This window comes from Anas acuta, chromosome 1 (genome assembly GCF_963932015.1).
Source record: "Anas acuta chromosome 1, bAnaAcu1.1, whole genome shotgun sequence".
In the NCBI taxonomy this organism is placed as follows: domain Eukaryota; kingdom Metazoa; phylum Chordata; class Aves; order Anseriformes; family Anatidae; genus Anas; species Anas acuta.
Genome location: NC_088979.1, coordinates 111,924,322 through 111,951,953, shown reverse-complemented (window position 1 = coordinate 111,951,953; position 27,632 = coordinate 111,924,322). Strand labels below are relative to the sequence as shown.

General features: G+C 38.0%; 1 protein-coding gene across 4 annotated transcripts in view; it reads left to right on the top strand.

Annotated features, from left to right (window-relative positions):
- The window catches only part of EPHA3 (EPH receptor A3), a 213,255-nt gene that overhangs the window by 31,723 nt on the left and 153,900 nt on the right, over positions 1-27,632 (top strand). Inside the window, exon 1 of one of the 4 annotated variants that reach the window (XM_068692988.1) lies at positions 2,524-2,544. The exons of the other annotated variants lie outside the window; for them this stretch is intronic. Within the exon in view, the coding sequence (XP_068549089.1) occupies positions 2,539-2,544 (6 nt within the window). The 5' untranslated portion in view covers positions 2,524-2,538. Of the gene's footprint in view, positions 1-2,523; positions 2,545-27,632 lie in introns of those variants that run through there. 4 annotated transcript variants of the gene reach the window in all.

Here is a 27,632-nt window from a genome sequence, read left to right as displayed (position 1 = left end):
GGGTTCTGAACAAAAGACAAGCTTCAAGCCGAAGAGATCATAGAGCATTTGCATTTGTCTAAGCAATCTTACGTTAAAATATACAGCTATGTATGAGCAACCTGTATGCTGAGAAAGACAGCCAGCAGCTTTCTCCTGCTGTTTGTTAAACCAGCAGAAGAGAATCCACATGTGCTTAATGCCCATGGTCTTTATGGCAAGATGGTTCTTTCTCTCCAAAGGGCTTTCCATGCTCCCCAAAGGTGGAGACCAGGGGGCTGTGCTCAGAGCGGTGTCTCTTCCCATAGCAGCCCTATCCAACTTTTAGAAGTTTGATTTAGTTGATGAAGTATAAACTTGCCATCAGCTCTGATTTTTAAGAAACAGTGCTTGTAAAAGCTTATCAGTGGCTTTAAAGCAGTCTGCCTTGCTCTGTATTTGCAGGTCTGTTGTTTCTCTGGTGTTCAATGAAAAGTGTGATTTAAAAAAAAAATAAAAAAAATGGGATATTATGTGCTGTTCAAAACCACTTCTCTATTATTTATTTTTTTTACTTTTTATTTTTTAAGATTGTTCTAAGGTTTAGCAGGGATCTTAATGGTTCGAATGAGTACACAATTCTGTCCAAAAATATTACCATATATAGCAAAATTATAATTTGTCCCCATTGTTATGAACGTAGTAGAAGCTCTCTGTGGCCTTCTTTCTCTGAAGGTCACATAAATGCGGATAGGTTTATGATCCATCCACACATTCACCTTTTTGCCTGATGAAGTAGTTGAAAATGCAGATGATGGATGTGCAAAGTTGTGTGTAGTTGATACCGTATGCAGCCTTTTCAGCATACAAACACACATACCTGTTTTATAGCCTTACAGCACATGCTTGTATCTGCAAACTGCATAAATCTTGACAGTTTTGGTTTATAATGAGTTTGTTTCATGAATTAATTTTCAGGGGCTTTCATCCATAGTTTCACAAAGATTGTTTCTGGAAAGCTGAAGAGAAAACCGTATACCTTGTGAAAATTAAGTTTTTGCCTAAATTGACTCTGACAGAGACAAAAGGATGGTATAGTCACAGTTGTAGAAGGATTGGATGTCAGACCATGATGTAGGATGTGTGTGTGCAGTATAACTTGTATTAGATCTGTCCATTTATTCAAGAATTGCCTGAGTCCACTTGGCTATGGGAAGTTGTTGCTTTGGTATTCTTTAAGGGTTTTTTAGATTTCTTTCTGCTTTGCATAAGATAAGGACTTTCTCTGGATTTGGGGAAGAAATATGAAACATTTTGTTAACAAAAGTTATCCCATTTTCTTTCCCCGTGGATCTGTCAAAAGAAACTGCACCTCTTTCAGATGGTTCCTAAAATGCAGCGGTATGAAGATGAAATCAGATGTCAGCAGCCATCAGGGAACTTAGTAGAAGTGAATGTAGTTCTCACTTATGTCTTTAAATGTCAGCTTGCATTTTTCTGAGTGCAAGTGTTTTTTCAGTCTGTCCGTTTATCTTTCTACATGTTTTGCTTTCCTTATTAAGACTTCCAACTGAGGCACATGCCATTTTTCCTTTAGCTTGCATGACTTGTCAGACAGAGCTTTCTAGCAGCTCATTTAGAGCAATAGTCTTGCACCAGCAATGCAGCTTGTACTGGAAGGAGAGAAGGATGCTGGGAGCAAAGACCTCCATGTACGTGTAGGAAGCAGAAAAAAGCAAGGGGTGAGTGAGAACTGAGGATGCAGGGAAAGTGTCTGCATAGTTTAATGGCATGCAGATTGCCTTTTCTAGGGAATTTTCTAGAGTATTAATGTCTGGGTGCTGTGGGAGTTAGTTCACTGAAGAATTTTACTTTATCAGATGTTTGTGATACATATGTCATCCATCTTGTGAGAGGGATCTACCCCTTCATTAAAAGCAATATTTTGGGATTTAAACCGGAATGCAAGTGGTTGCATCATGCAGACTAAAGTTCCCTCTTGTCGTCTTCTCTTTCTGGTTCTTGTCCCTAGTCCCCCAAGACAGAAACAGAAGTGAAGTTTCTGCTGTTGATTTTCTGCAGAAATCAATACTTTGATCTGTAATGGGCTCTTCTGTCAATTTTATTTTATTTTTTGTGTGTGTGAATGCAATGTATCAGTTTAAGAGTTTAGAGTCAAGCATTTTAGACTAATTTTGTGGAAGAAGAGTTTGTTCCCATGTGATGTTATTTAGTTCCTTCTGTGTTTGTTTATGATGTGCTAAGCTGTGGAAGATCTCAGTTGTGGAATAAGGTCTTGCTTTGTATTTTGCGGATGGTAGCACCAGCAGCTTTCAAGAATGGTAACTTTTTCAGTTACCATTCAAGAGGAGTCTCAGGTGCTAGCAGTTTTGTAATTTGTGAATTCTTTTGAGGACAAGGGTTTTTGTTTTGCCTCTTGCTTGTGCTGTAGCAGTGTGAGAGCGAAAAGAAAAGGTGTTCATGTTACTGATGGCCTTGACTGGCAGCCAGTACAAAAAGTCCTGACTTGCTACCAGGTTGCAGAGGACAAGTACATTGTTGTAACTTCCTACTCTGGAGATGCAGGTAAGTTCTAGGGAACATGTATTACATGTTTTAGTAATTTGATTAAATCAATAACAGGGAAATTTTCATCACTTCCATTGCAGAAAGTCTGCCTTACAAAGGATTTTCTGCTGATGGACTGATGTATTGGTGCTTAGTGCCATATGCTAACGTGGTAGCTCTGCTTTTTGAGTAGAAATTTCTGGTTGGAGTAGGAGCTGTTACCAGTCATTTAAAAATAGTAATAATGTTCCTCTCCCACCAACAGCTCTGGGAGCCTGGTAATAGCTTATGGCATTTGGTTAAAATTATTAGCAGAAGTATATGGCACTCAATACAAAAATATCTCATAGATCGAGGATATTTATTGTTACAGTTTGCTATACAAATCTTATCTTTTCATCCTGTCCAGGATTTTAAGTATATGCAAACTGATTTTAAAAAGAATCTCTTAAAAGACCATGAAATATGGATATTTTGTCATAGAGTAATGTTTATTACATTAGAACCTGCAGTGCGAAGCAGTGTGTTGCTGTAGCAGAGCAGTCAATAGCAGCAAATGTGAATTGAAGGAACCACTGTCAAGTCTTGGAAACCAAATTTTATTTTACTGGAAATTAAAAAAAAGTCGTACCATTCCCAAAGAAAGTATTAAGTATTAAAATAATTCAGTTTAATTCAAATGAAAGCTGCAGATCAGATCAGTGTATTGATATCGAGTTCTTTATGATTTATGGTTCTGGAATGAATGTGAAATTAACTTAATAGTCATTGATCTCGTACTGTAATGTATTGACAATGTGCAACGTGATATCTGTCTTCTAGATTTTGACTGCTTTCTTATTGCTCTTAAAGGTTATTCCTTCTAACATGAGGTTTTTATTTCTTAATGTGAAAAGAGAAGTGAGCATTCTGGCCTCGCTCTCCTTACTGTTGTGAACAATTCGTTTGGCTTCGCTGGCATTAGGTGATTTGGTCTGGACTATTTTCCTTCTAATTTTTATCTGAGAAATTAAGTCTTTATCATATGCCTTGCTTCAGAAGTCTGCATAGCAAAATTAGACTTTTTCAATGATTATATGTATAAAAGTCTCACCATGTATGCAGAGGTAAAATCTGGGTGATAAATTCCTCTGCCTGGATCATTTTACTTGCTCTATATTCACTGATTTCCATTAAGTTTATTGCTTTCATTTCATGGCTCTGAATAGTTTCAAATAGCTTCTTTGAAAAATCATCAAATCACATAAATGTGTTTTATTTTATAAACTTTGCAATTTAAATTGCAATATAGGCTGCAGTTAGACATCACAACAGTGTTCAGTTTAATGTTAGTTTTTCATAAAAATACCTCTAGCTATTTGGTGCTTGTAGGCATAGGAAAACTGCTGTTACATACTGTTCAGAGCTTTTTTGGTATTCCCCTGATCCATTCAGATCTGTTTTAAGGGCTGGCTGCAAGGAATAGCCATATAAATGCCTCTCCAGTGTCACTTCCATAGTGAAGGAGAAAAAAACACAATATTGGCTGTCATATTGTCACATATTGTACAAAATCCTTTTGGGGTTGGATTTTCTTCTTAAAAACAATGGGCATTTCAGACCACATAATAGTTTCAGGTGAGATGTAGACATATGGTGTGCATTGAGGAAAAAGTCAAATTTATCAAGTTTAGATTCATAGTACTTCTGATCATGGCAACTTAGTTTTAAGAGACAGAGGGTGATATTCCATATTTTAAGCCTGGTCTAATTCTAGTTTCTAGCAGTAGAGTGTAGTAAAATGAGTATTTCTTGAGGGAAGAGAAGGAACTGTTACTGTTGTACACTAGTAACTTGCAGTGGCGTTGATTTAACAGCTCTAATCTGAATCAATTCAGTATAACACAGAGTGGTTCTTATATAGGTCCTACTATGGGTTGGTGTATGGGGCTTGGTTTCATTCTGTGAACTCCTGGCATGGAGTCTTCTGGTAGTGTTGAAGTAAATCCATTTAGGATATCAAAGTCATGAGAACAGAATGTGTTTGTGACTGACAGGTAATTTGCAATGAGCTTTTCCAGGGCTGCAGCATAATTTCAATAGCAGCTATAATCATAGCGTCTGAAGGGTTTTGAATATGTGTGTGTGCTTTAGTGATTTTTTTTTCTTCTTTGTTGATTTAAATATTAATAGGAAATTCTTTTGGTGCAAGTCTGATCTCAATTATTCTACCTTTTACCATAACATTACTCAGTTGATTTCAGAGGAACAGCTCTTATATGCTGTAGTTACGCTGGTGTTTAAGCAGTTCTAGTTTTGTTTGGTTTTCTTCTATTTTAACCCATGCTTTCCTTGTTGTAAGAGAACAAATGATTATTTTAGAATATTGTTAATAAAACCACATTTTCTTCTCAGGCAGTCACTACACAGAAGTGAACAAATCTATCTAGAATCCTGACTTAATAAAGCTGTGCTGTTGATACAGCACTTCATTGTGTTAGGCTAATTTTACAGGTTTCTTGCAACTAAGAAAAAATTCTTTAATTTTCGGTTAATGTAGTTTGACACATTCTAAACTACAAGATAGTCTTTTTTTATCACTTTCAAGGAGTAAATTGGATACCAGTAAAGAGCTTAAGGTAGGCATTTTTGTTTAAAATTAACTAGTAATTCAAGGATGCTTCACCGGAATCATTAAATAAATTTAGTAGGGTATTGGACCTACACATGCAGAAACTTGTGTGAGATATATCTTTAGGCAACCTCAAGAATGTAAAAGGGTAACTTGCAGCAAAACTCATGTATTTGAGCTTCTGTGACCAAATATAAGCATTTGTCTACATTATTATATAGAGTGTACCACAGAGTTGGAATACTGCGGTCCCTGGAATCTGGGGACAGGAAAAATAAGTTGTGAGATTCAAAATATACCACAAATGCTTTAGCATGTGTAAGCTTAGCTGGAATTCTCTCAAAGCAGAGCTTCAATTCAGGCAATGCAAATGTTGGACTTCGATGGAATTATCCCAGCAAAAATCTGAAAGAAGTAGCAAAAATTAAATGTTCCAGTGGATGAGGGACTCATTTTAGGAAGAAAAAATGTGTTTTATCGTAGAGGATTGAGGATTGCTGTTCAATATTATGTAACACCTTGCAATTGTTTGCAATTTCACTATTCATTTGTGAAACGTGATCTGTACACCGTGTAACCACGATATGTTTATGGCTGATATATTTATCAGCTGTCATAACGACACAACACATTTTAGAGTTTTAGCATTTTATTGCATGTATTTGACTTAAAATGCTTATTCATCTACTTTCATGGTCAAGTAACTGTGTATCATACATCAGAGGAAAACAGAAAAAGGGATCATCTTTGGTGTTGTCTTTTATGACTTGCAGCTTGACACTAAAATAATTTTCTTGTCATTTTTGAATTTGCATGAGCATAAAGAATGAACATGACCCTCCATACAAGGTTTTTGTAGGATCAAAGTAGTTAACATTGTATTTCAATCACATCCATAGCTGTTAAAGCTTGTATCATGAAAAATTCGAAGACAATATTTAACAGGGGAGGACTGTGGTGTGATAAGAGAGGACAGGATATTAAAGGAGATTATATATCCAAAAAAAGAGATATTTACTATACTCAGAAGCTGCAGCACGGATGTAGAATAATGAAAATGGGAAATTAACCTGGAAATGACTTGCAGATAAAAAAAAAATAATAATAAAATAAAATAAAAAATAGAGACAATTGAAGGTCAAACAGTGACAAATTTTGCATGTGAGTGAGAGATGGGGCTTTGTCAGTTTCTCTGGTTTTCTCTTGCTCTCTGAACTTACTGCCCATGGGTCTCAAATGCCGAGACAAATGTCCCTAGTTCTCTCCTAAAGCATTCTTTAGATGTATTTGTGTCTGTGGCCATGGTAGAGGCAACAGCGCAATGCAGAGTTGGATGCACAGTCTCCCAGGCTTTCCCAGAAAACTGAAGTGCAGGCTGTTTTAAGATCATGAAATAGCCCCCAGTTCTATTTTTTTGGGGCAGTTTGTCTGTTTCTTACCATCAGCCAGCCACACCTCTGCACCCTAAATTTTACATACTTTGCTTTGGGTAACTGACACAGCATTTCACAGCATCTCGGAATTTGTCCCAGAGTTTGTCATAAATACCCGATACTTCATTGTCCTGTTGTTTTTAGCCTTCATGCGTGAACGCAATGAACAGGATTGTATTTTCTTCTATAAATACTGGTTTACTCAAAGCAGACGTTTTATGATAAAGAATTTGAGGGCATAGCACTGACAAGATGTGAAGTAAAGCCTCTTGAAAGGAGCAGTGTTTGGAGAAAAACTGAGTTGTGTGGGGGAAAAATACTCCAGTAGTATTGGTGCCACCACAGCTGACTAACTGAATGTGTTTGTTTTGGTGAAATGTCCTGACAGTAGTCAGTGTCACTTATGTAAGGTGACTGACATGTTATAGTGGAGCTCAGAGTATAATTTGTTGTATTAAATGTTTTTATGGTAAGATTTCATTAGTTCCTAAACAATATCTGGATGTAATAAAATAGGGAGAAAATATTTGTAGGTAATTCTAGTACTAAAAATGAGCGCTGGGAGAGCTGTAAGACACAGCATTAGGTTGAAAGAGAACAGGTGGATCAGAAGCAGAAGTACTTTTTAAGGATTGGTACAAAGGCTCGTTACTTTCCCCTCAAAAAGTAAGTCTAGAATATGTCTTCAGCTTATCTTTGCATCCCTCTCCTCTTATCTGATCTGAGAAAGGACACAAAGAGAATTCTATAGATAGAAAAGAGTTCAAATAGGGCTGTAGCTGGGTACCCCAGCTTTGTAGGATTCCCCACAGGTTGGAGGGGAGATTTCAAGCAAGCAGCAAACCTATTCCCCTGAGGACTAACCTCTGGTAGTTCTGCCTCACTACTGCAGCAATGTGTGTAAACTGAGCAGATATTGCAATAGTATCTACATATTCAATAGTCCTCTTTAATGCTTTTAAAGCTTGCTATTGTGGGCTTCTTAGAGAGAAGTTAATAGGCCTGTAAGAATTGTGGTCAGGGGGTGCTTTTTATAGTATTAGACTGCTTTGTAGCTTTTTTATAGGAATAGGTATTTTCATTTCAGACCTTCTAACTAGCTATCACACACAGGAGCAAACTAAACCCGGCTAAACTGGGAAAATTATAGACATAAAAGGATATTTTTCCATCCCCTAGATGAGCAGGCTTGGATCCCACAAGTACATATTCTAATACTTTGTTCAACCTAATTTTAAAATTCCAGCTAATGGGGTTTCCTCTGGGAGATCTTCTTGCAGTCTGCTTTATACGTCTCCCTGTTATGAATTATTTGCTAATAATCAGTCTTTTATTTCTTAATGGGATTTCTTTTAAATGAGTACTTTTTGAATTTTACCCTAGTGAATCATAAGAAATAGTTCCTTTTGTATTTGTTTGCTCTTTAATTAGCTGTTGCGTGATCATTATGGTTTTGCTCTGTTTAGCAAAAATAGATAGCTTTCTAACTCAGTCTACCTGATATTTTTTTTCCCTTTGGTTCTCTCCCAGCATGGATCCCCTTCTGTTAACAGACAAAAGCAAATTCACTGGTCAGTTTTGAACTGATGGAAGTGTAGTTATCATTTGAGGGAGACTAAAAAGTGTTTCACTTGACCTTCACTGCTGAAAAGCACCTGTTTAAATGACTGTTTGTGAGAATGGGCATGTGTGTGAATTAACAGTGGTTGCAATGGGATTTCTGAAGTGAAATGAGTGATTCAGTTGTCTCAATTGTATCCAAAATGTTTGAAAAATTATTGTTCTTTTTGAAAGTAACAGTTCACTAATGATGCATTCGTTGCTTGCATCCTGTTTGTACATAAAACTGAACTTCCACCAAATTCTGATAATTTGGAAGTAATTAAAAGGAGGAAAAAACATTTTATACAGTAAGTAGGAAGTGCTAGGCACTATCACTTGAGGGGAAAATATTTGTTTTCATATTTTGACATCATCAAAGGAAATCATCCTTGCACGGGAGATGTAAGAACCCTTCTAAGTCTGGGTTTTCACAGAGTGGTTGTATCCAACTCCAGATCACTTGAATTAGTGAACAAAAGGAAGTTTCATGAAATGTTTTTCATAAACATTTTAATTAATATCCATTATAAACTTAACCTTGCATTTCTAAAATATGTGACTCTACATAAACCAGATTAAGCCAAATTAAGATTTAAATAACCAATTTCAAAATACATGTTACTACAGTGGTCCATGTCAACCTGTAATGCTTTCATTTTATGGAACTTGTATTTTTCATTAGTTTCACTGCTTTAAAATCACAGCATGGCAAAGAAAAAAGATCATTTTAAGAGCATTCATTTTTTGTGTCATTTCAATCATTTCACAGATTTTTCCGCATTACATTGCACAGCTTTTAAAAATTAATATTTGTTCTTCTGCTTTATTAGATTCTAGTTTCTACTTGCATTTCAATTGCAAATTTTGTGTATGGTGGCAGGAAGGTAAACTTTGTTTTTCCTTCTCCAGTTGATGAAACTTAGTAAGCTCCAACTTGAAACCCGGTAGTTTGTTTTGTCTCTTGTCAAGCTTGAGAGCTGTTCAGACAGTGTGAACTTCATCCACTAATATCTTATGACTACCTGATTTTAATAGGAGAGTTATTTGTAAATAATGCTTTGAAAAAAGGAGCTATCTGAAAGGCAGATGGAAGGCATATTTTTCTGTTTGTTTTGCATTTTCTATTAATACCTTAAACTTTGTTACTGAATGTATTTTTTTCTTTTAGTTAGCATTTCTCTACTTTGATATTTTTCTGCTCTTTAGAATCAGGAAAATGCATAAGTGCATCTGTAGTGTAAACAACTTTAGAACATAGCTGGGCTGGTTCTTGCATGTCTTGTGCTGTTTATTCAACAGTGGAGTCTTTATCCTCCCTGAGAGGTCTGTGTATTCATACCTGAGTGGAGGAATTCATAGATGGTTCTCCCTGAGTAAGCGATACATCTGATTTCTGCATGGATGGCTTTGGCTGTTACATATTTTTAGTCATCTCTATAGAAGTGAAACATCTGTACTGTGTTCCCAAACTGGAATGGTCTTTCTGAATTATCAGTGATATGTACACTTCTCAGTTTCTGGTATGACTCGTGTTTCTTCTCCTGGTAGGAAACCTTTAGGGTGGGTTTTCTTTCAGCTATGCTGGTTTGAAACATACAACTTTAATGCTTAAAGCGCTACACCAAGCTGGAATGTACATTCAGCACACTGAGTGAAAGGAGGCAAAAAAGTTCTACAAAAACCTTCCATACCTTAATCACACACTTCTTTGGATCCATTGAAATTAATGAGTTTGTTATCTATAAAGTTAAATATATACTTCTGAATTTGCAGGGGCAAGTGTGTCATCAATCTTTTTTTTGTTTGTTTGAAACATTGGTGTTAAGATAGTTCTCTTTCTTTCTCCATAAAGGGTAATAGAGAAAGTTCTAGGGTCTGAAAGAGGTTTCGTTTTGGAGCATCAGAGCTGACTTCAAGATTGCAGAGGAAGGAATGTGCTTTGCCTAGTACCTCATTCCTTAGCCTTACCATTAGGTTGCATGTGCTGACCTTGTCTCTGAAGTTTTTCCTATTATTATACTTTTTGGGTTGTGAAATTGAAAGGATTTTTCTTTTAAAAAAAGAAGGAAAAGGAGGAATCCTATTGGCATTTCATTAGAAATATTTAAAGCATCAGAAAGCTACTTGTAGAAAGGTTAAATGTTGGCATTGTATTAAAAAAAAAAAAAAAAAGTAATCTTGAACTAATTTGAAGTCCACAATCAGTCCAGATCACAGGTGGCAAGATAGACTGGCCCAGGCCTTGAGGTAAATTATGCATAATTATTCATAACTGCTATTTTTGGCTTGCTTGCATTTGTCCTAGACCTCTGCCTGAGGAAACAATTTGAAATAATTAGTGTGCGAGTGCCCTGACAATGATGAATGAATCAAATGCATCTGGTGCCAAACATGGATCTTGATAAGAAGCAGATAACTTCGGCAACTGTGGATTTTTTGTTTTTAAATCTCTGTGACTGGGAACAGTTTGTTCATTTTATTAGGCTGACATGCTCAAGGTAGAAAATTACCACTCACTGTGCCCTGATCAAAGTGCAGCGAGGAATTCTAGCATTGCAAACACGAAACAGTTCTGCAGACTGTGTGTGCAAATATTCAGTGCAAAGAGAATGAAGGGAATATGAAGGCGGAATGTTTTGAGCACACAGGGCAGAGAAGCCGAATGTTAATGTTCCAACAGCAAAATGCACTGCTTATCTTACACAGGTTGCAGGCCCGTTTTACATAAATATTTAGCAGCGTAAATACAGCTGTATGCCATTACTCAGGGAGAAGTAAAAGCAGAAACAAAAAGATTCCAGTCTGATTTGCACGTAGTAACTTAGTTAACAACGCTTCGAGAGTCTTCAGGATTGTTTGTTTCTTTTTCTGGCTTGAGTGCTTCATTTCTCGTCTAGGTAATCGGCTTTACATGCTTGTAGATGAGGATGAATATGAGGCTCTTTTAAAATGAAAGTGTTTAATGAAGAGGGGAAACAACACGTTTCAATTAGTGTACCCAAGATAGCTCATTTTTATCTTGTTGGACAAGTGAGAACTCTTAGTAGGTTTTCATTTGCAAAATAAATTGAATAAACCAAGAGGAGGGCACAAAGCAGCATTCAGACCAATGACTCACTGCCTGAACTATGGCTGGGTGGTCTTCCTGTGGAGACCATCTTCTGGACCCTACCCTGAAGGTGTAATGCTGGCAGTAAAGGTCTCTGAAATAAGTGCATCAGCAAAGAAAGGGTTTTGAGGCCAAATTGCTAGTTAAAAATTTGACAGAACTGTTAGGAGGGGAGCTGGTTTTTTTTCCTCTCTTGTCTCTAGGTATTTCAGGTAAAGCTGTTATATTGAGGATTTAAATTTTCCAGCTTGTCAGCTACTGCTGCATGTCCTCTGTTTTAAAGGAATTTCTTGGTGATGCTTAGGCATTTGATTGCTTTCTAAATGTCGTGCAGACTCAAATAGGAAGAGTTCGGTGAGTCTTCTACTTCTGTCTGCAATTAGTGATGTTCCAGTGATGATAATACGGATGTTTCCCCAGGAACTTACACCTGCGTAGATGGTGGCCAGAACAGAACTGCAGTGTGCTGTGGATTCCTTAGGCTGAGTGTGGCCACATTAAGGGATTCAAAGAAACGTTGGGCCTAGCTAAGCAAAATAATCCCAAAGGTTGACTGGTTGCTTGTTCTTTAATCTCAGTGCTCCTGGGATCTGCTTTGTGGTGTTTAGTAGTGTGGGAAGTGACTAAGGAAAGCAAATATTGAGAGTTCAGAGCTCCTAACAGATTTGTTGGAAGGTTTAAACAACAACAACAAAAGTAGGCCCAAATATGAAGTGCTGACTCGCTGCATAAGCATCATTTGCTTTGTACACTCAGTGAGGCAAAATGTTAAATGGGTATGAATCATTTTGTATCCTTTTGCCTGCCAGAGATCCTGGAAGCAAAACTCATCACAGTCCGGAGGCTACCGGATGAATACCTGAGCAAGGACTTTGAGATGGCAGGCTGCTGAGAGCCTATTTTCGGTGTCTTCATTTTGGACTCTGTCTATCCTTGGGGCTGGTAAGCCCCTGACCCTGCTCAGGCTCTGTCTCTCTGCAGTCTTGGCTTCCTTCGGAGGAGAGATCCCAAGGTGTGTCAAGGTGGATGCTCTATATCCTCCATATCAAATGCAGGGACATCTTGGCCTGCAGCCAGAATGGGGAACATGACTTTTGATTGCCCTGCAAACTGGCACTCCCTACAAGTACCTGAATCCAGACCAGACCTTACTGTTCAGCGTGGTTTTGCACTCTCCTGGATAGCAAAGGTCCTGGGGGAAAAAATGTATAATCACCTAATTAGGCTGTATCATAATGCATATGCACAGCAGAGTAGAGTTAGATTTCCATGTCTCGAGGAGCATGCAGTTGATTGGCATTTCAGTGGCTCTGTGAAGAACGAGAGGAAATGATGCTATTCTCTTAATTTCTGTCTTTTAAGGATTGGTAGAGATATTTTTGCTCAGTAAACATTAGTAGCTTTTATGCAGAGTTAATAGCTGGAATCAGCCTATTATGTGTCTTCTACACTGTCCAGATCTTTTGATGCTTGGCGAGCCAAGCATCTTGCCTCATCCATGCTTCCCAGGACCACCAGGCATTACAGGGTTGATGGAGCAAGGATACTGTTTCTTGGTAGGCGAAAGTGTTACCTGATGGTGCAGTAATTTACAAAAGATTATGCTCAGAGCACTGGATGAATGGTTCTTCAAACTAAAAGGAATAAGAAAAAAATAGGTTATGGACACTTCTAAGTTGTTTAAGCTGTTTATAATCACAAAGTTTATGTATGTTTTTACCCTTTTGAAAACCTTGCCACATGTTGCAAAATGCTAATGCCTGCCTCTGTTCACTCAACTGTACTTTCTTACGTGTAATGGCTTAAAATGTAATGAAATTCAGGCTTTTGTCAGAGTTACTGAATTACACCTGGACAATTAAACTTGGCAGCTTGGTATGCAAGTGGCAGAAAAAAGCCATTTTTATTTTCTACAGATTCATCTTCTATTCCTTGCTTGCCCGCAGCTGTCTTGTGGTGTCTGTCTCTCCTTCATATTAATGCCATTACTCTAGCATCCATCGCTATTTGTTCTGTAGAGTTTCAAATTGGTTCCCATATATGCTAGCTCCTCACTTCAAACTTGTCTTCCTTCACAAACACCAGTGGGCATTGGACAGACCTCTTCTGTAGAACTTTGGACCAAAAAGTGTGTGAATGTGTGTGCTCACACTAAAGGGATGGCTGGCGAAGCGTGCAGCTGTCCAGTCACACTGTAGCCTTATCCTTCAAAAGGGACTTTGTTTTTCCTTCCTTTACCTGTCCGTTGGATTTCACAAAACCTATAGACATCCTTTTAGACACCAGTCTTCTAAAATGTAGTTGAAATTGGCCAAGAGATTCCAAAGTTAATGAGGGCAGTGTAGATTGGGGTTGGCATAATTATGTAAGCCTTGTTTCTTGGGGAACCAGATTACAACACCTTTATTTCTGTCCTTTGCAGAAGAAGTCATGTGTGAAGAGCTGAATCCTGTCTACTAGTCTGTGAACTCAGAGTTCTCCAAAGTGTGTTATGTCTGATTCCAGAAGTGTCAATTCGTGTGCAGATCTGACTTGAACTGAAAGATCTGTGAAATCACTTCATGTAGTTTCTTATTCCCTAAATGCCTGATGAGGTTCTTGTAGGATGTGTACAATGTAGGAGTTAGGTGTAGTATATTGTGCTTCTAGAATGTCACCTCTCTAGGCTCACTAGCCTTTTTCTTGAGCTTGGATGACGTGCAAATATCTTGTGAAAAAGCCTAAAAGCACTTTACAATGGATATGTTCTTTGGAGGCATTCTTGGGGAAATGTGTACCTTCTGGAGCAAACTCTGCTGCAAGCCTTTGTAGGGTTTTCCTGATCTATATTATGTGTGTAGGGATATCTGTCAAGCATGCAATTTGTCTGTCGTGTCCCAGGGATGGCTTGGGAATTTAGGAAGTTCAGATTTGTTCTCTTCCTGGTGCCTTTCTTTTATAACAGTTCACTTCTACTGTTGTTCATCCCAGCTAGGAAAAAAGACCATTGAGGAGCCTTTTGATTCTAAGTAGGTATGTTCCTCATTCAGATTCCTCTGGGCACCTCTTCAGAGCCAGCTTACCTGACACAGTACAACCTGAGTCTTGGTGCATATTTCTTGTTAATTTGTCAATGGGTCAAAATCATGAAAATTGAGATTTCTCAGCTGATGATTAATAAGATGAATTGATAGTTCTGTCAGTTGAAGCATGAAAATGGTATTGGGAATGCCTGCTGTCCTGAGTAATGTATTTGCAGGTGGAAGCCTGGCAGGTTCAATGTCATGGTGTCCCAAGGTACATGCAGGCATCCGTGGAAACAGAATTAACTGTTGAAAATGATCAGAAGGGAACTCTGAGTGTGTGAGGTGAGGGCTGCCATGCAGAGTCGTAATAGACCTACTGTAAAAGAATGGTTTTTTTTTTTTTTTTTTATAGGTGTTTTTTACACTTAAAAAGAATTAAATATCAATTATTCTTTTTTTTGTTTTCCTTATGCAAGGAGTGAAATTGGACGTATTTGACAGTTTAGAACTTCTTTATAGCCCTAATTTGCTTTCTGGAGGGAAAAACTAAACCCTAAGTCTGGGAGAAATTACTATTTCTCTTGCAGCCACTTAAAAAAAATCAGTTTAATAAAAGTGGGGATTATTAGCAGACTTAAGCAAATAATTTAGTCCTCAAAGGCTATACAGTGGTCCTGAAACTGACTGGATTTTTATATAGTCATAGAAGCAAGAGTAATTTATTTGTTGACTTGTAAAGTTGCTCTCCCTAACTTGCATCTATAAGCAGTATTTCACGTGGTTTTATTTTGCTATGGGCAAATATTTTGGTGTAGATATCCATGTAATTTGAAGTTACTAGATATTTTTTCATCATACAGTGTACTCATTTCCCAAAAAGCAAAATGCAGAGGATAATTTCTCTAAGGCAACAGCCTGGGACTGGGTATTGGTTCTTTCTGATTGGAAGCTTAGTGTAAGTAAGAAACTCTATTGAGGAGGTGATTATGAAATGGTTTTCTCCTTAGTGGATACGCCTCTTTTATCATCTGTCCCCCTGCTCTTTGGTTAGTGGCAAGGAGCTCGCTGTGGGACGAGCCATGCGCAGCAATTCCTAATACAGAGGAGCCAGCCAGAGCTGTGGTACACTAACCCTAATTCGTTTTTTTTTTTTTTCTTTTATCTACCATCAGGCTGGTGGGTAAACTGCAAGTGAACCAATGTCAGCCACACCACACTCCACGGGCTGGCCTGCACACCAAAAGGCACGCATGTGTCCTTCATAAGCTTCATTAACTCTTTTGGAAGAGAGAGTGCTACTTTGACATATTAATTAGTTGCCAAGCTTTCTTTTACTCCAGGTTAACCTTTGTGTTGGTCACTTGATTCAAATTGCTGATAATTGCAAGGCTGTTAGAGGTCTGTTTATGCAAAGTGTACTTAAAGGAGCTTTGCTGTCGGAGTGAGCAGGCAAATGTTTCGTATCACTTCAGGGCTGCTGGATTGTGCAAGCCCCACTCTCCCCTCCTTATAAAGTGAGAAAGCATCCAAGGAGAAGCAAAGCAAAGATAAAAACAGCAGAATACCCAAAGAAGTTACTGTTAAGAAAGTTCAATCTTAATTGAAAAAAAAAATGGCGAGAGAGCAGTCTGATAAGAAGTTGTCAGGCAATGAAATAGTTCCTGTTATATTCTGTATTATGTTACACTATACTGTGCTCAGAAGTGACTGACTTTCAGATTGTCCATTGTGTGCTTTCATTTTTTTCCCATGAGTGCTAAATAAAGCGTTTTACTTCTACAGGACAAGAGTAGTAAGATTATGGATGTTTAATCAGAACTTTCTGGCTAAAGTAACCTCCCCCCCCCCCAAAAAAAAAAAGTTACAGGTTAGCTTAAATTATACAAATTCCCATTTCATAAGTCTTCATATTGTACTATCTTTAATATTTTTCTTATCAAGACAGAAAATGCAAAATGTTTTTTGTAACATACTTCTTTAAGCAATGAAGATAAACAATGCTTTTCACAAGGTGTTCTTCTGACACTTCGTTCCAACTTCTCTCTGCTATCTCTGCCAAAGCCGGTTCCTTGAATCTGTCTCTAGTTTTACATTGCCCCCAAACAGGGTCAGGTTTCTGTTTTTACCAGTAAGTTAATTGTGTGAACAATTTCACTCTGTCCTGTTTATTTCCTGGGATTATTTCTGATGTGTATTTTCTGCTGGCAGGGTATTGCTAGTTGGTGAATGCTAGTAGCACAAATGGAAAGGTTTTATCAAAACTTCGTCCAGTTTATGTCTTCTTAGCTAAGTTGTTGGGTAGTTTTCAGAAAAAAAGTGGCATGAAAACTGACTTCCCATTTGTATGTACAAGTATCTGCATTCAAATGTTACAGAAATGTCTGCTTAAGTTTTCTGATGTGTAGTTACTGGAAATCAGGACAATTAAATTGATAAAACCTGAAGTTCTGTTTTGAGATGCATTGTATACTTCTCGCTGTGATAATTCATGCTATAAAATAGCATATACCATTCAGATTGAAAGCTTTTTTGGACAGAGACAAGCAGTCATTCTTACGTATTCCTATTATGCCTTGCACAATGGGATTGTTCCTTCTTAGTGCTACCACTTTTCAAGTAATGAATGTACCAGTAAAAATACTTTTCTCTGGACTTATCTCACAGTAGAAAAGTGCCATTATCTCACTGTTGGGAATGTTCAGGATTTATTTATTTTTTTATTTTTTCCTTTATGACCTATTTTATGGGGTAGATGCTTCTTACAGTTATTTCTTTTTTTCCACAGCCATCTGTCTGTATTCGTTATTGTGTAAATTTCAGTTTCTCTTGCCATTCGTTGTGTAGTAAGTCATTTTTATTCTAGCTAAATCTTCTATTTTAATTTAATGCTATGTTTTATGAGAGTAAAACAGGAGTAATCATGTGGATCTTAGGTCATTTGTGCAAGGCACTGTTTTTATACATATATGTATTGAAGTTCATAAATGGAGAATAAGATTGTTTTGAAATTTAGAAATGAGTGTTTAACTAAAGTAGTTTTGGGATAGTGAATTTACATTTTTCATTGCAGGAGATCTGTTTGGTTGTTATTCCAGCTGTTAAAAGATGTAAAGCACAGTAGCAATTGGTATATGCCAAAAGAAATATTATTTGAGTACCTAAAAATAATGTACTAAAGGGGAAAAATGCTTTCAGTCTCTTCATGATCTGCTACTCTTCAAAAAGACCTGTAGTAAAGGGAAAGTGATCCCCACGTGGTTCAGTAGTGATTTGGGAAAATAATGCTTAATTTATGAGAAGACAACCTGAACCAAAATGTTGTAGGCTGCTTTCCTGCCAGCAGTTTTAGTGGCTTGTTTTATACTCTGCTCTCTTCCAAGGTTGGCATGAGGAAGGTAATTCAAACTACTTTTCTGCCATTATACATTTTCCAAATTGCAACAACTCAGCAAGATTTTTTTTTTTTTTGTATAGGTATATAGTGTGCAGGGTCTTCCAAAGTTTGATGCGAAGGACTGTTTCAGTACAGGTGTACCGTATCCCTTTGCACATCATGTGTCGCAGGTGATGGGTGGTTGGTCTTAGCTGCAAGGAATACCATCAGTCTCCTCATGATTTTTGAAGTGATTTACTTGCTGGATAGGAATCCTGCAGGGCTGAGGTCTGCTGAGTATTGCTCTTAGTTTCATGTGCTGTCTGTGAGACAGCTAGCTAGCTGTTCTAAAATGAAGCGTGTGATGACAGGGTATGCGTTAGCTTGCAGTCTTCTTACGTGACCATTACTCTTATGTTCTGACTCCTTTTCAACTTGTCACCTCTGTTTTACTGAGGGGAGCTCCTTCAAACTGACTTGGTTACCATCTTTCTCTTCCCTCAGTTAAAAGAGAAAAAAAGCTATGTATTTATTTCTCAAATACTGTCCTCAGCTACATCACCCCCAAATGAGTAGCCATCTACTCCTTGTTAGAGGGCTGTCTTAACCTTTGTCACTATACTTTTCTCAGTCAAAGCAGGTGTCTGCGTATGCGTTGATGACATGAGTTTGATCTTCATCTCTGGTGTTCTGCAGGGAACATTTCTTTGTATTTGTAAATTACTTCATTTTGTCTTTTTAAAGACTCTTCTACATCTTTCAGTTACCCCATATGTAATGATGTCCACAGAGATACAATAAACAACCAAATTGTCTTAAATGGGAGAACAGCTGGGCATGTACTCGTGTACTGTTCTCTAGAGCTGTGGATGAGTTGATGTTAACTGTGGTCTTGTTTCATTCAAACTTACTTGGAGCATGCACATGCAGTGGATCCTGGCCTCCAACCAGACTTTGTGCCACAAACCCTTTGGGCTTGGCCATTCAGCCAGTTTGCAATCCACTTCACTGCTCATCCAGCCCATACATCAACAACTTGTCTATGAAGATCTTAGAGGAGACAAGAATTTAAAGCCTTACTGAAGACCAGTCCAATATCCTCTGCTCTCCTCTAAGTCTAAATGACTAAGCCAGTCATTTCATTGTAGATAGTTATGAGTCTGGTCAAGAACAATTTCCTGTGGGTGAATCCGTTTTGACTCTTCCTGATGACTTTCTTGTCCTTCATATGCCTGGAAATGCTGGTTCCCAGGATTAGTTTTGTCACCTTGCCAGGCATGGAGGCTGACCAGCCTGTAGTTGCTCAGGTCCTCCCTACTCCTGGTCCCTGTTTCCCAGCCCCAGCCTTAGAATCGGTGTTTTGGTCACTTTTGATCATTGATACAGCCTGCCTTGTGGCTTGTTTATTTCTTTTTGGTCTGCTTTCAGTGTCTTTTCACCAGGGTGGGTTCAGGTGGGTTTCTCCCTGTATCACTTTGCTGTATTGCCACTTCAGTGCTCAGGAAGTAGAGAAGGTGGGACTAGGGCAGAGCAGGATCAGCAGTTAAGCTGTTACAGAGCCATGATCTCACCTGTATACTGTGCAAGTTAAATCAGTTTTCCATGTGGTGGTTAGAGGTCACATGCACATTTCTGTACTCTTCACAGAAAAAAAAGACATCAGATGGAAGGGTGTTTTGGCAAGGCATTTTGCTGTATTTTCATGTCAGCTTGCTGTTGGACTAGTCAGGCAGTAGTTATTTCTGAAGGGCAGTGTCTTGGCAGTAAGTGAATTTAAAATTATGCCTTAGAACATTTGTGTTTGACCATTTTGGGGGGGGGAACGTCCAAAACACCTCACCTTGAAAATTGCAAGGTTTCCATTTTTATCTGAATTTGCATGCTCTTTATATGGGGGAGTCCAGACTGCTGTAGTCAGACTACAGTTTGGCTCCAAAGAACATGAGTGTATCACCTCTGTATTGTGTAACCTTCACAGCCTTCAGGTTTAATTTGAAGTTGCCTTCCTGGCTTTTGGAAAGCTGCATGAATTTTCTCCACCCTCTCTCTGTGGTCTTTGTTATATCTGCTTGCTGATCCAAAACGTGGTCCCTCTGCATCTTCCCCACACCTCCAAGTGGCTGGGAGTAGTTCCTCTGTTTGCACTATCACCTTAATGCCTGAATAGCCTGCTTTTTTTCCCCCCAACTTTCAGTCTTTGCTTGTGTCTAAATCTCTCCCTTGATTCAATTACAACTTGCTTTCCTTCCCTCCTGTGTTCCTAATTGCTTGAGTCATACTTGCTTTTGTATTGGATTATAATTTTTTCTTTTCTCTTTTCTGAATGAAGCAGGATTTTCTCATTTCTTGTCACTTAAACCATCCTTCTCTTTCGGTTGCTAAGGTTCGTAAGCCTGACATGCTTTTGTCCCCATTTTCCTTTCTCACGCTCACAGACATCTAAGTTTCAGCTACCTTTATTGTGAACATTTCTTTATATTTTCTAGAAATATGTATTTTTTTCTGCTTAAAAAAATATATCCCTGTCTTTTGAGATAGGGCAGTACAAACAATTTCCAACTAGTTCTGTGTATTTAGTTTTTTTTTTTTTTATGTCTTGTAAAAACTGGGATCATTCATAAATATAATCTGTTGGGTTTTTTTAATGAGCAGATTTCAGCTTGTGGAAGGCTCACAGTTATGTGTTGTCTAATAACTCACCTACACTGCATTTTAATGTTTTTGTTGCTTTGCAAAGATTACAAAAACCTTCAAACATTTGCTAACTACTTTGTCTGCTTTTCCAGTCTGTCACCTATACCTATAGGAAATAAGGTAAAACCTTTCCTAAAACCAGTATGTGACCCTCAACCAGAGTTACAAAGAGTGTGGTTTTTTTTCTAATTACTCTACTCGTTAGTGAGAAACAGAACAAAAATACAGTTTTATACTTGAATCAGGAACCTGCATATGTGAAAGTTAGTATAAATCGTAATTGCATTGTGCTTTTGCCATCTTGTTGTGTTTCATCGAGCACAGGCTTTTATCTTTTTTTTGTGAGTCCAGCGCTTTTCATGAGAAACTGAGTTTTCTTTTATAAGGTTAAAAAAATGTTTTAATAACAGAGAAATTGCAGCACAAAATAGGTATGTGTGGGATCCCGTAAAAAGGGTTCTTTATAATGAAAAACGTTGCACCACTATTTAAGGAAAAAAAATCTTATTTTTAGCTACTTGGATTCTCTGTCCACACTGTTGTATTTTGTGATACTTGTTTTCTAAGACTGTCATGTAAATAGACATAAGTAATGTTTTCTTATTTTTTTTCTAAAACCTCTGCATATCGTGAATGAAGAATTAAAATTAAATTTGGATAAGTTGTGTTCAGGACAGGCAAAGTATAATTTATTTATTATTTCACTGGCATTTTATATTTAAGTAAATATTTGCTGATTTATCCATAATGGTGATAGAATAATTTTTCTGTTTCAAGGATACTTGTTTCTGGAGTAAAATAGGTGTAGTGTCCTTACAGTAAACAGATTTTCATTTAGTATGAGATGTAAGATTGTGTTTAAAATTAGCAAACTTTAGTATTCCAAATTTTTTAATGTATACATTTTAAAACTACTGGGTATAAGGTATATATTTAGCATCACCTGCATCAAATAATTGCATGAATTCAAAGATGTGTTGTGTTTTGTTAGTTGGAAATTCTGATTTATTTATTTCTTACAATGAGTTTTTTAATTTCTGCCAAAATGAAATGGAGACAAACAAATGTGTATTTTCAGGCTGTTTGAGGGATAATCGCTATTTTCATTATGGAACTGTTGTATTTTTTTCCTGACTCCTTTTGGTTTTGGATATTGCACCTCAGAAGTTCATTGGTAATAATTCTGTTGGTTATACTCTGAAGAATGGAATTTTGCTTGGTAGTTTATTAGCTTCTTCCTACTTTCTCCCTCTCCTTTTCAGCTGTTGTAAACTGTAAGTGGCATACAGGGAGGGTCCAAGCTGTAGTTCTCATATCCCAAAGTATTGCCAGTTAGACAACATTTTGGGATATGAGACATTGGCTCTGGGACATGTGAATGTGAATCAACTATGAAATGCACTTTTGAACTTCATTGCATATCAGTAAATCTGCGTTACTAGCTGTATTTCATGGGTTATAAATCAGTAGTGATACTGAATTTTTTCTGTTTCCTGTGGCTTGTAGCACATTCCAAGTGTTCTCGCGTGATGGGTTTCTCACTAGATGCCATCTATCTTGCACGAGAGAATTCTGGTCCCAGCAGTGGTGAGGATTCCTGACAGCTCAGGGTCTCTGTTAGAAACGTGAGGGTTTTGAATTTCATTTTCTCAACATGCTCAGATGGACACTGGGAAATGAGTGACTAAAACCAGAGATCGAAAAGACAGTTATCTACATATGGTAGCTTTTCTGACCAAGTATATTAAAATGTAAGTTTTATCTTCTGGTTTATAGGACTTCAAAGACTCAACTGAAATAGAAAATGTGTGGTGGTCTTATCTCAGAGTCCTGAGATTGAGTCTTCTTTATCAGAAGCATAAATAATTTGACACAGGAACTCGGTTCCTGACCTTTGGGCAGGAAGAGCCCAGGGGAATGAGATAGCACGGAGGTTAGATTGTCTCTTATCCTTTGAGTGGTGATTCCCCCACTAGCTTTGAGGTCATTGTCAGGACAATATGGAAGACCATATGGTTACTACTGTGGGGCTACCTCGTGGGTAAATAGAGGGTTTCATTGTATTCTGGTTCTGTGTAAACTTTAACCTCTAGAGCCACAATTCATCAAAATAAATAGAACAGTTAAATCCCTGTCTGATTTTTTTCCTCCACAATCACAGATTCAGAAGACAAAGTCAAACACACTCACATTTATTGATACGTCTTCCCAGCAGGCTTTCATTTGTTTAGTGCTGTGAGTTTTTTTTTGGGGGTAGGAAGGGGGAGTAAAAACAAAAACAAAACCTGTTCCGTGTGCAGTTGTTTTCATTTTGAGCCTGTCCACAGTATGTAATCAGACCCTTACTGAGACCAATGCAAGGTTAACTTTTCTCTTATACAGAACCTAGAAATGAAGCAATTTGAATATCTGAATGCAAAAACTGCAGTGCACTGTTGAGTATGTTTATATCTGAGCTAGTTATGACAAAGAAACGAAGCTTGAGTAAATAAAAGTAAATTACAGAAATATTTTCAGCGTTGCAGCTGATGAGCACTGTTTAGGTTTAGGGTAATTCTCCATATCATATTTCATCTCTGCAGTAAGATATTGATAGTAATGATAATGATTAGTGAAGTGTATGTCTTAAAGCGTATCACGTTCCACTATACCATTGCAAGCTCGAAAATGAAATATAAGCCGCATATTTATATACATGGCCTTATGAAGGAATTTTGTTAATAGAATTATAGGTCAGGAGTTTGTGTTGTTGCTGATGTCTGTCAACCTCCCACACAGCATGTATGTAAATATACCTATGTAATGAGATTTGGGTTTGAGAATCTTTGTGAGGCTTCCCCTAAAATATGGTTAAGTGTTTTTTTTCCTACATGCAAAACTACGTATTTCTCTGACACGTTTTTTTTGCAGTTCCCAATGTGTACAGTTTATCGAATAATGAACCAAAACATTTTAGAAAATGTCACATCTCCAACTTCACCACTGTAGTGTAGAACTATGAAGATGAACTGATGCTGTAGCTCCTCAAGAGTCTTTGGTTAAAATCCTGGTTGAGATACTTCTGTTTATTTCTCATATTAAATTAGGCATGAGTCCCTCTTTCATCCCTAGCTTGACATATGAAAAGTAATTGTTTAATAATGTTTCAGAGCCTTGAGAAATTAAGAGCAACTTAGCCAGAGGTTGAGAAGATATCTGGACTATCTCCAGAATTCCCAGTCTAATTACTTTCTTCTTGTTGAACTGAAGCAAATTTATCTTTGGAAAATATGAAATGTCAAGTTATGAGTTTCTGTATTAAACATTTTTCAATTAAAATAACTATGGAAATATCCACACAGCACTAACTTTTCCTAATTGCGTGGTGAGAAAATTAATTTCCATAGAATTACAGTAAAAATGCAATAATTATCATTACTCTTTTGACCCAGCAGTTGACAAAAGAATAATAACCTTTTTAGAGGTACTTTTTACTTACTTAGCATTTTAAGCCTAATGACTCTTGTATGATTTCAGAGCGTGCTTAACTTTCAAGACCTGATGTGATAGTTAGATTTAAAAAGTAATACCTTTGCTATTTTTTTTTTTTTTTTTTTTGCCACTTTTTGCAGTGCTGTCCAAGCAAGGAATTGGAGGAAACCACATCAGTGCTTTTCAGGTGCATCTTGCATCTGCTTTTGGCTTATCCCCATTAAAGGGAAGGCATGGTGGCAGAGACAGGATTTCAGACATTGTTTCCTGTAAGAAAAGAGGGTTTTGTGTTCATGTGTTGCCTTCTACAAGAGGAAAAAGGCAGTCTTAGGTGGAAAAATGTTGAGCTTTGTTGACCTATTGTAGGGTGATCACAGTAGGGTGACACATACTTTGTGAACAGCAGAGCTGCCGATTGACTTCTGTTAACCTGTTGTCACAGTTTTGACTAGCTGCTCATAAGCTGACACAGGGAGGTGAGTCCTTCCATGAAACCCTGTGGGTACCAGAACCTCTCTCTGCAGGCAAGAGTGCTGGTTCTGAATATGATACATCCTCAGTACCTGAGACAAGAGGCTGAAGGAGAGAACTCACCATACTGCGAAGGGAAGGGAGTTCTCTCCTTCAGCCTCTTGTCTCAGGTACCTTAAAGGAGGCTGTAGAGAGGTGGGGGTTGGCCTGTTCTCCCACGTGCCTGGTGACAGGACGAGGGGGAATGGGCTAAAGTTGCGCCAGGGGAGTTTTAGGTTAGATGTTAGGAAGAGCTTCTTTACTGAAAGGGTTGTGAGGCACTGGAACAGGCTGCCCAGGGAGGTGGTGGAGTCACCATCCCTGGAAGTCTTCAAAAGACGTTTAGATGTAGAGCTTAGGGATATGGTTTAGTGGGGACTGTTAGTGTTAGGTTAGAGGTTGGACTCGATGATCTTGAGGTCTCTTCCAACCTAGAAATTCTGTGATTCTGTGTGATTCAGGTATAGGTCGTGGATTTTGCCACAGCTAAAATATGTGGCAGGGATGCCGGAAGGGTAGTCTTAGACACTGAGTGAAGATCAGTGTGAGAGCAGGCATCTAGGCAATGGGCTGCCCGAGCTGTTCACACCAGCCGAGCTGAAGAACTGGATGTTGAGTGGATGACATCAGTGTATGCCTCTTAAACATTTTTCTGCTGGTAGACATGATAGCAAACCTTGTAGTTTAAGTAATTTAAGAATGTAGTTTTAAATGGAAGCGCTAAACAACTAATGGAAAGAATGACTCCTGAAGTTGTTAAGGTATGATGAGAACATGGAGGTGTATGAGTGTGCAACTCAGCTTAGCTGAGCTATGTCAGAAAAGAGCATTGCCATGTGAACTAAGTTAAAGAAACAAGGCAAAGCAAATACCTCTAACTGATGGTAATTACACTAGGCAGCCTTTTATGGAATTGACTGTGGGCTCCATCTGTCATGGAAGTTGTTTGATTTTTTAGATTAAATTGTTCTCTTGCATGAATTTATGAAACATTAACTGTGCTTCACTCACGCAAATTAAGCTCCCCCATTTCTAGATTAGTTCTCCATCTAGGTCATGCCAAGGAGTCGGAGAAAGTTTCAAGGTAACCAAAGACTTACAGAAGAAGTCGCGGTACTTGCCTTTCATTGCCAGCTTGGGGGCACTTGCCTTGGTGGAGGCTGCAGAGCCTGTGGGGCTGCCTGCAAAAAGGGGCCCAGCTCCTTCAGCTCAGTGACCCCCCTTGATGTGGGGGAAGACTGCTACACCCAGTGGTCATCTACTACACTGTCACTCGGGCAGTGACATGGTGTCCTCACCAATGTCACATCTGTTAGAAATTTGTTAATACCAAGCACAATTTTAGGGCCTGTACACAGGGCAGCTCTGTTACCTTTGCATCTTGGATGCCTATACTCAAGCAAGGGCTTGCAGGATCATCGTGTATCACTTATGGGCTGGCTGGTGTTGTCCCAGTCTTCTGGGATGTTCCACTGCTTTCTGTGGGATGAACAGCGAATACCCCCCTGGAAACTTGCCCTGTCTCCTCTCTTTCCATCTCAGCACACCATCCTTGCCAATTTCTCTTTATTCATGGTCTGTGGAAAACCCTGGTTGAAGGCTCTGTTGATCTCAGAGCAGCTGGCATCAATATGCCTGGCAGGTTTTCTGTTCAGTTTGGCATTTTAGAAAACAAGCAAATACTGTTTGGATTAAAGAAAAAGAAGAAAAACGAGCTATGTAAAATTTGCTCAGAACTCTGCATCCATCTTTGGTTTAATTGTCGAAGAACAAATCAGATTTTCTGTTGAGAAGTAGTTTTGGTGTGTATTTGTTACTTGTCCTTGTGCAGTAGTACTGCCAATTATATTTATTAGCCCTAAATATTAAACAGCTGGCAGGATTCCATTGTATATAAATAAGACATTTGAGACCTGGAAGAATGCCATTCCTAATACAGCCAGCTGGTGCTTTTTACAGTTACATTCAGCACAACACTACTGAATTTCACTGTACATTCAGTGCTGTGTTAATGACAATAGGAAAGCATGGAGTGGTTTGGGATTTCTCTAGGAAATGCCATTGTGTAAAAATACTTTGTTTTGAAAGACTGGCTGTACCAAAGAAATGATAGATTATGCACCTGTTTTGTGCATTTTGATGTAAATACTGTAGTGTTTTTGTATTTGCCAGCAAGATACATAGCAACAAACTGCAGAGTTTTTTTTTTCAGACGTAAATTTTAGATGTTCCTGTGGCACACATGCTTTTCACTTTTTCTATTGCTGTGGTGTTTTTCTATTTAAGTAGTGGTTTCATGCTTCGAAATTCCTGCTTGCTGCCGCTTCTGAAACCATGTGCTAATGTGTTTTTATGTGTCTCTCTGTTTAAATAAATAAATAAATAAATATATGGGCATGATGACTCTCTTATTATAGACCAGGTGATAACTAAAATAGTAACAAATTTAGTCACTGATTGTACTGTAATGAGCTCTTCTTCGGTGGAATTACAGCTTAATCTAAAATGTGGTTAAACAACAATTAGATTGTTTAAGATTTAAAGATCTTTCAAGAATTATTTCAAATAGGATTGCAAGAATTATTTTGAATTTTCAAGCATTATTTTGAAATTATTTCTTAAAATAATTTCAAGAATTATTTCAAATATTTTGAATGATTTTTTTCCTATTGTACATATTAGGAAACTGAGATGTAAGTGTGGGTGTAGGCTGTCTTTCGGTTTACCTAGCCAGCAAATACTAGTTTGGAGAAGAACTGGCTTCTTTCTGTTCTTGAATCACTTCACCATGGTCAGTTCTTTGTATGTGTCTGTCATCAGTACATGTCTGGCAACATCACAGGTAGTGCTTTAGGTGAAGCAGAGGGTAATGCTGGAGGACTCAATGATTTCATGGATAATATTTGTAATTAATAACAGGAGCTTGTTGTGAGCTGTATAACTGGAAGCATTATGTCTGATATGAAGTGTAAAATCATCTCTACTTGTATTTAAGACAGTTTTTTACCAGATTGCCATGTACCCACAGCCTTGGGTAAATTCCATCTGGCATTAAATTCTGCTTGCTGAAATGCCCATTGTACTAAACAGCTGTCTATTTCCATCTCTGAAACAGCTATGCTTGAAGGGTGGATCTTCCTTAGTTTGTACAATGCTCGTGGATGAAAGGCACTTCTCTGTGACTGGTAGTTTAGTACAGATTTCAGCCATGGGGACTGTGGTGTGGGGAACTCAGCAAATCTGTTTAACCTGCAAGATAAATTAGACTGAAATCTGTTTCTCAAGAAGACATGTAGCC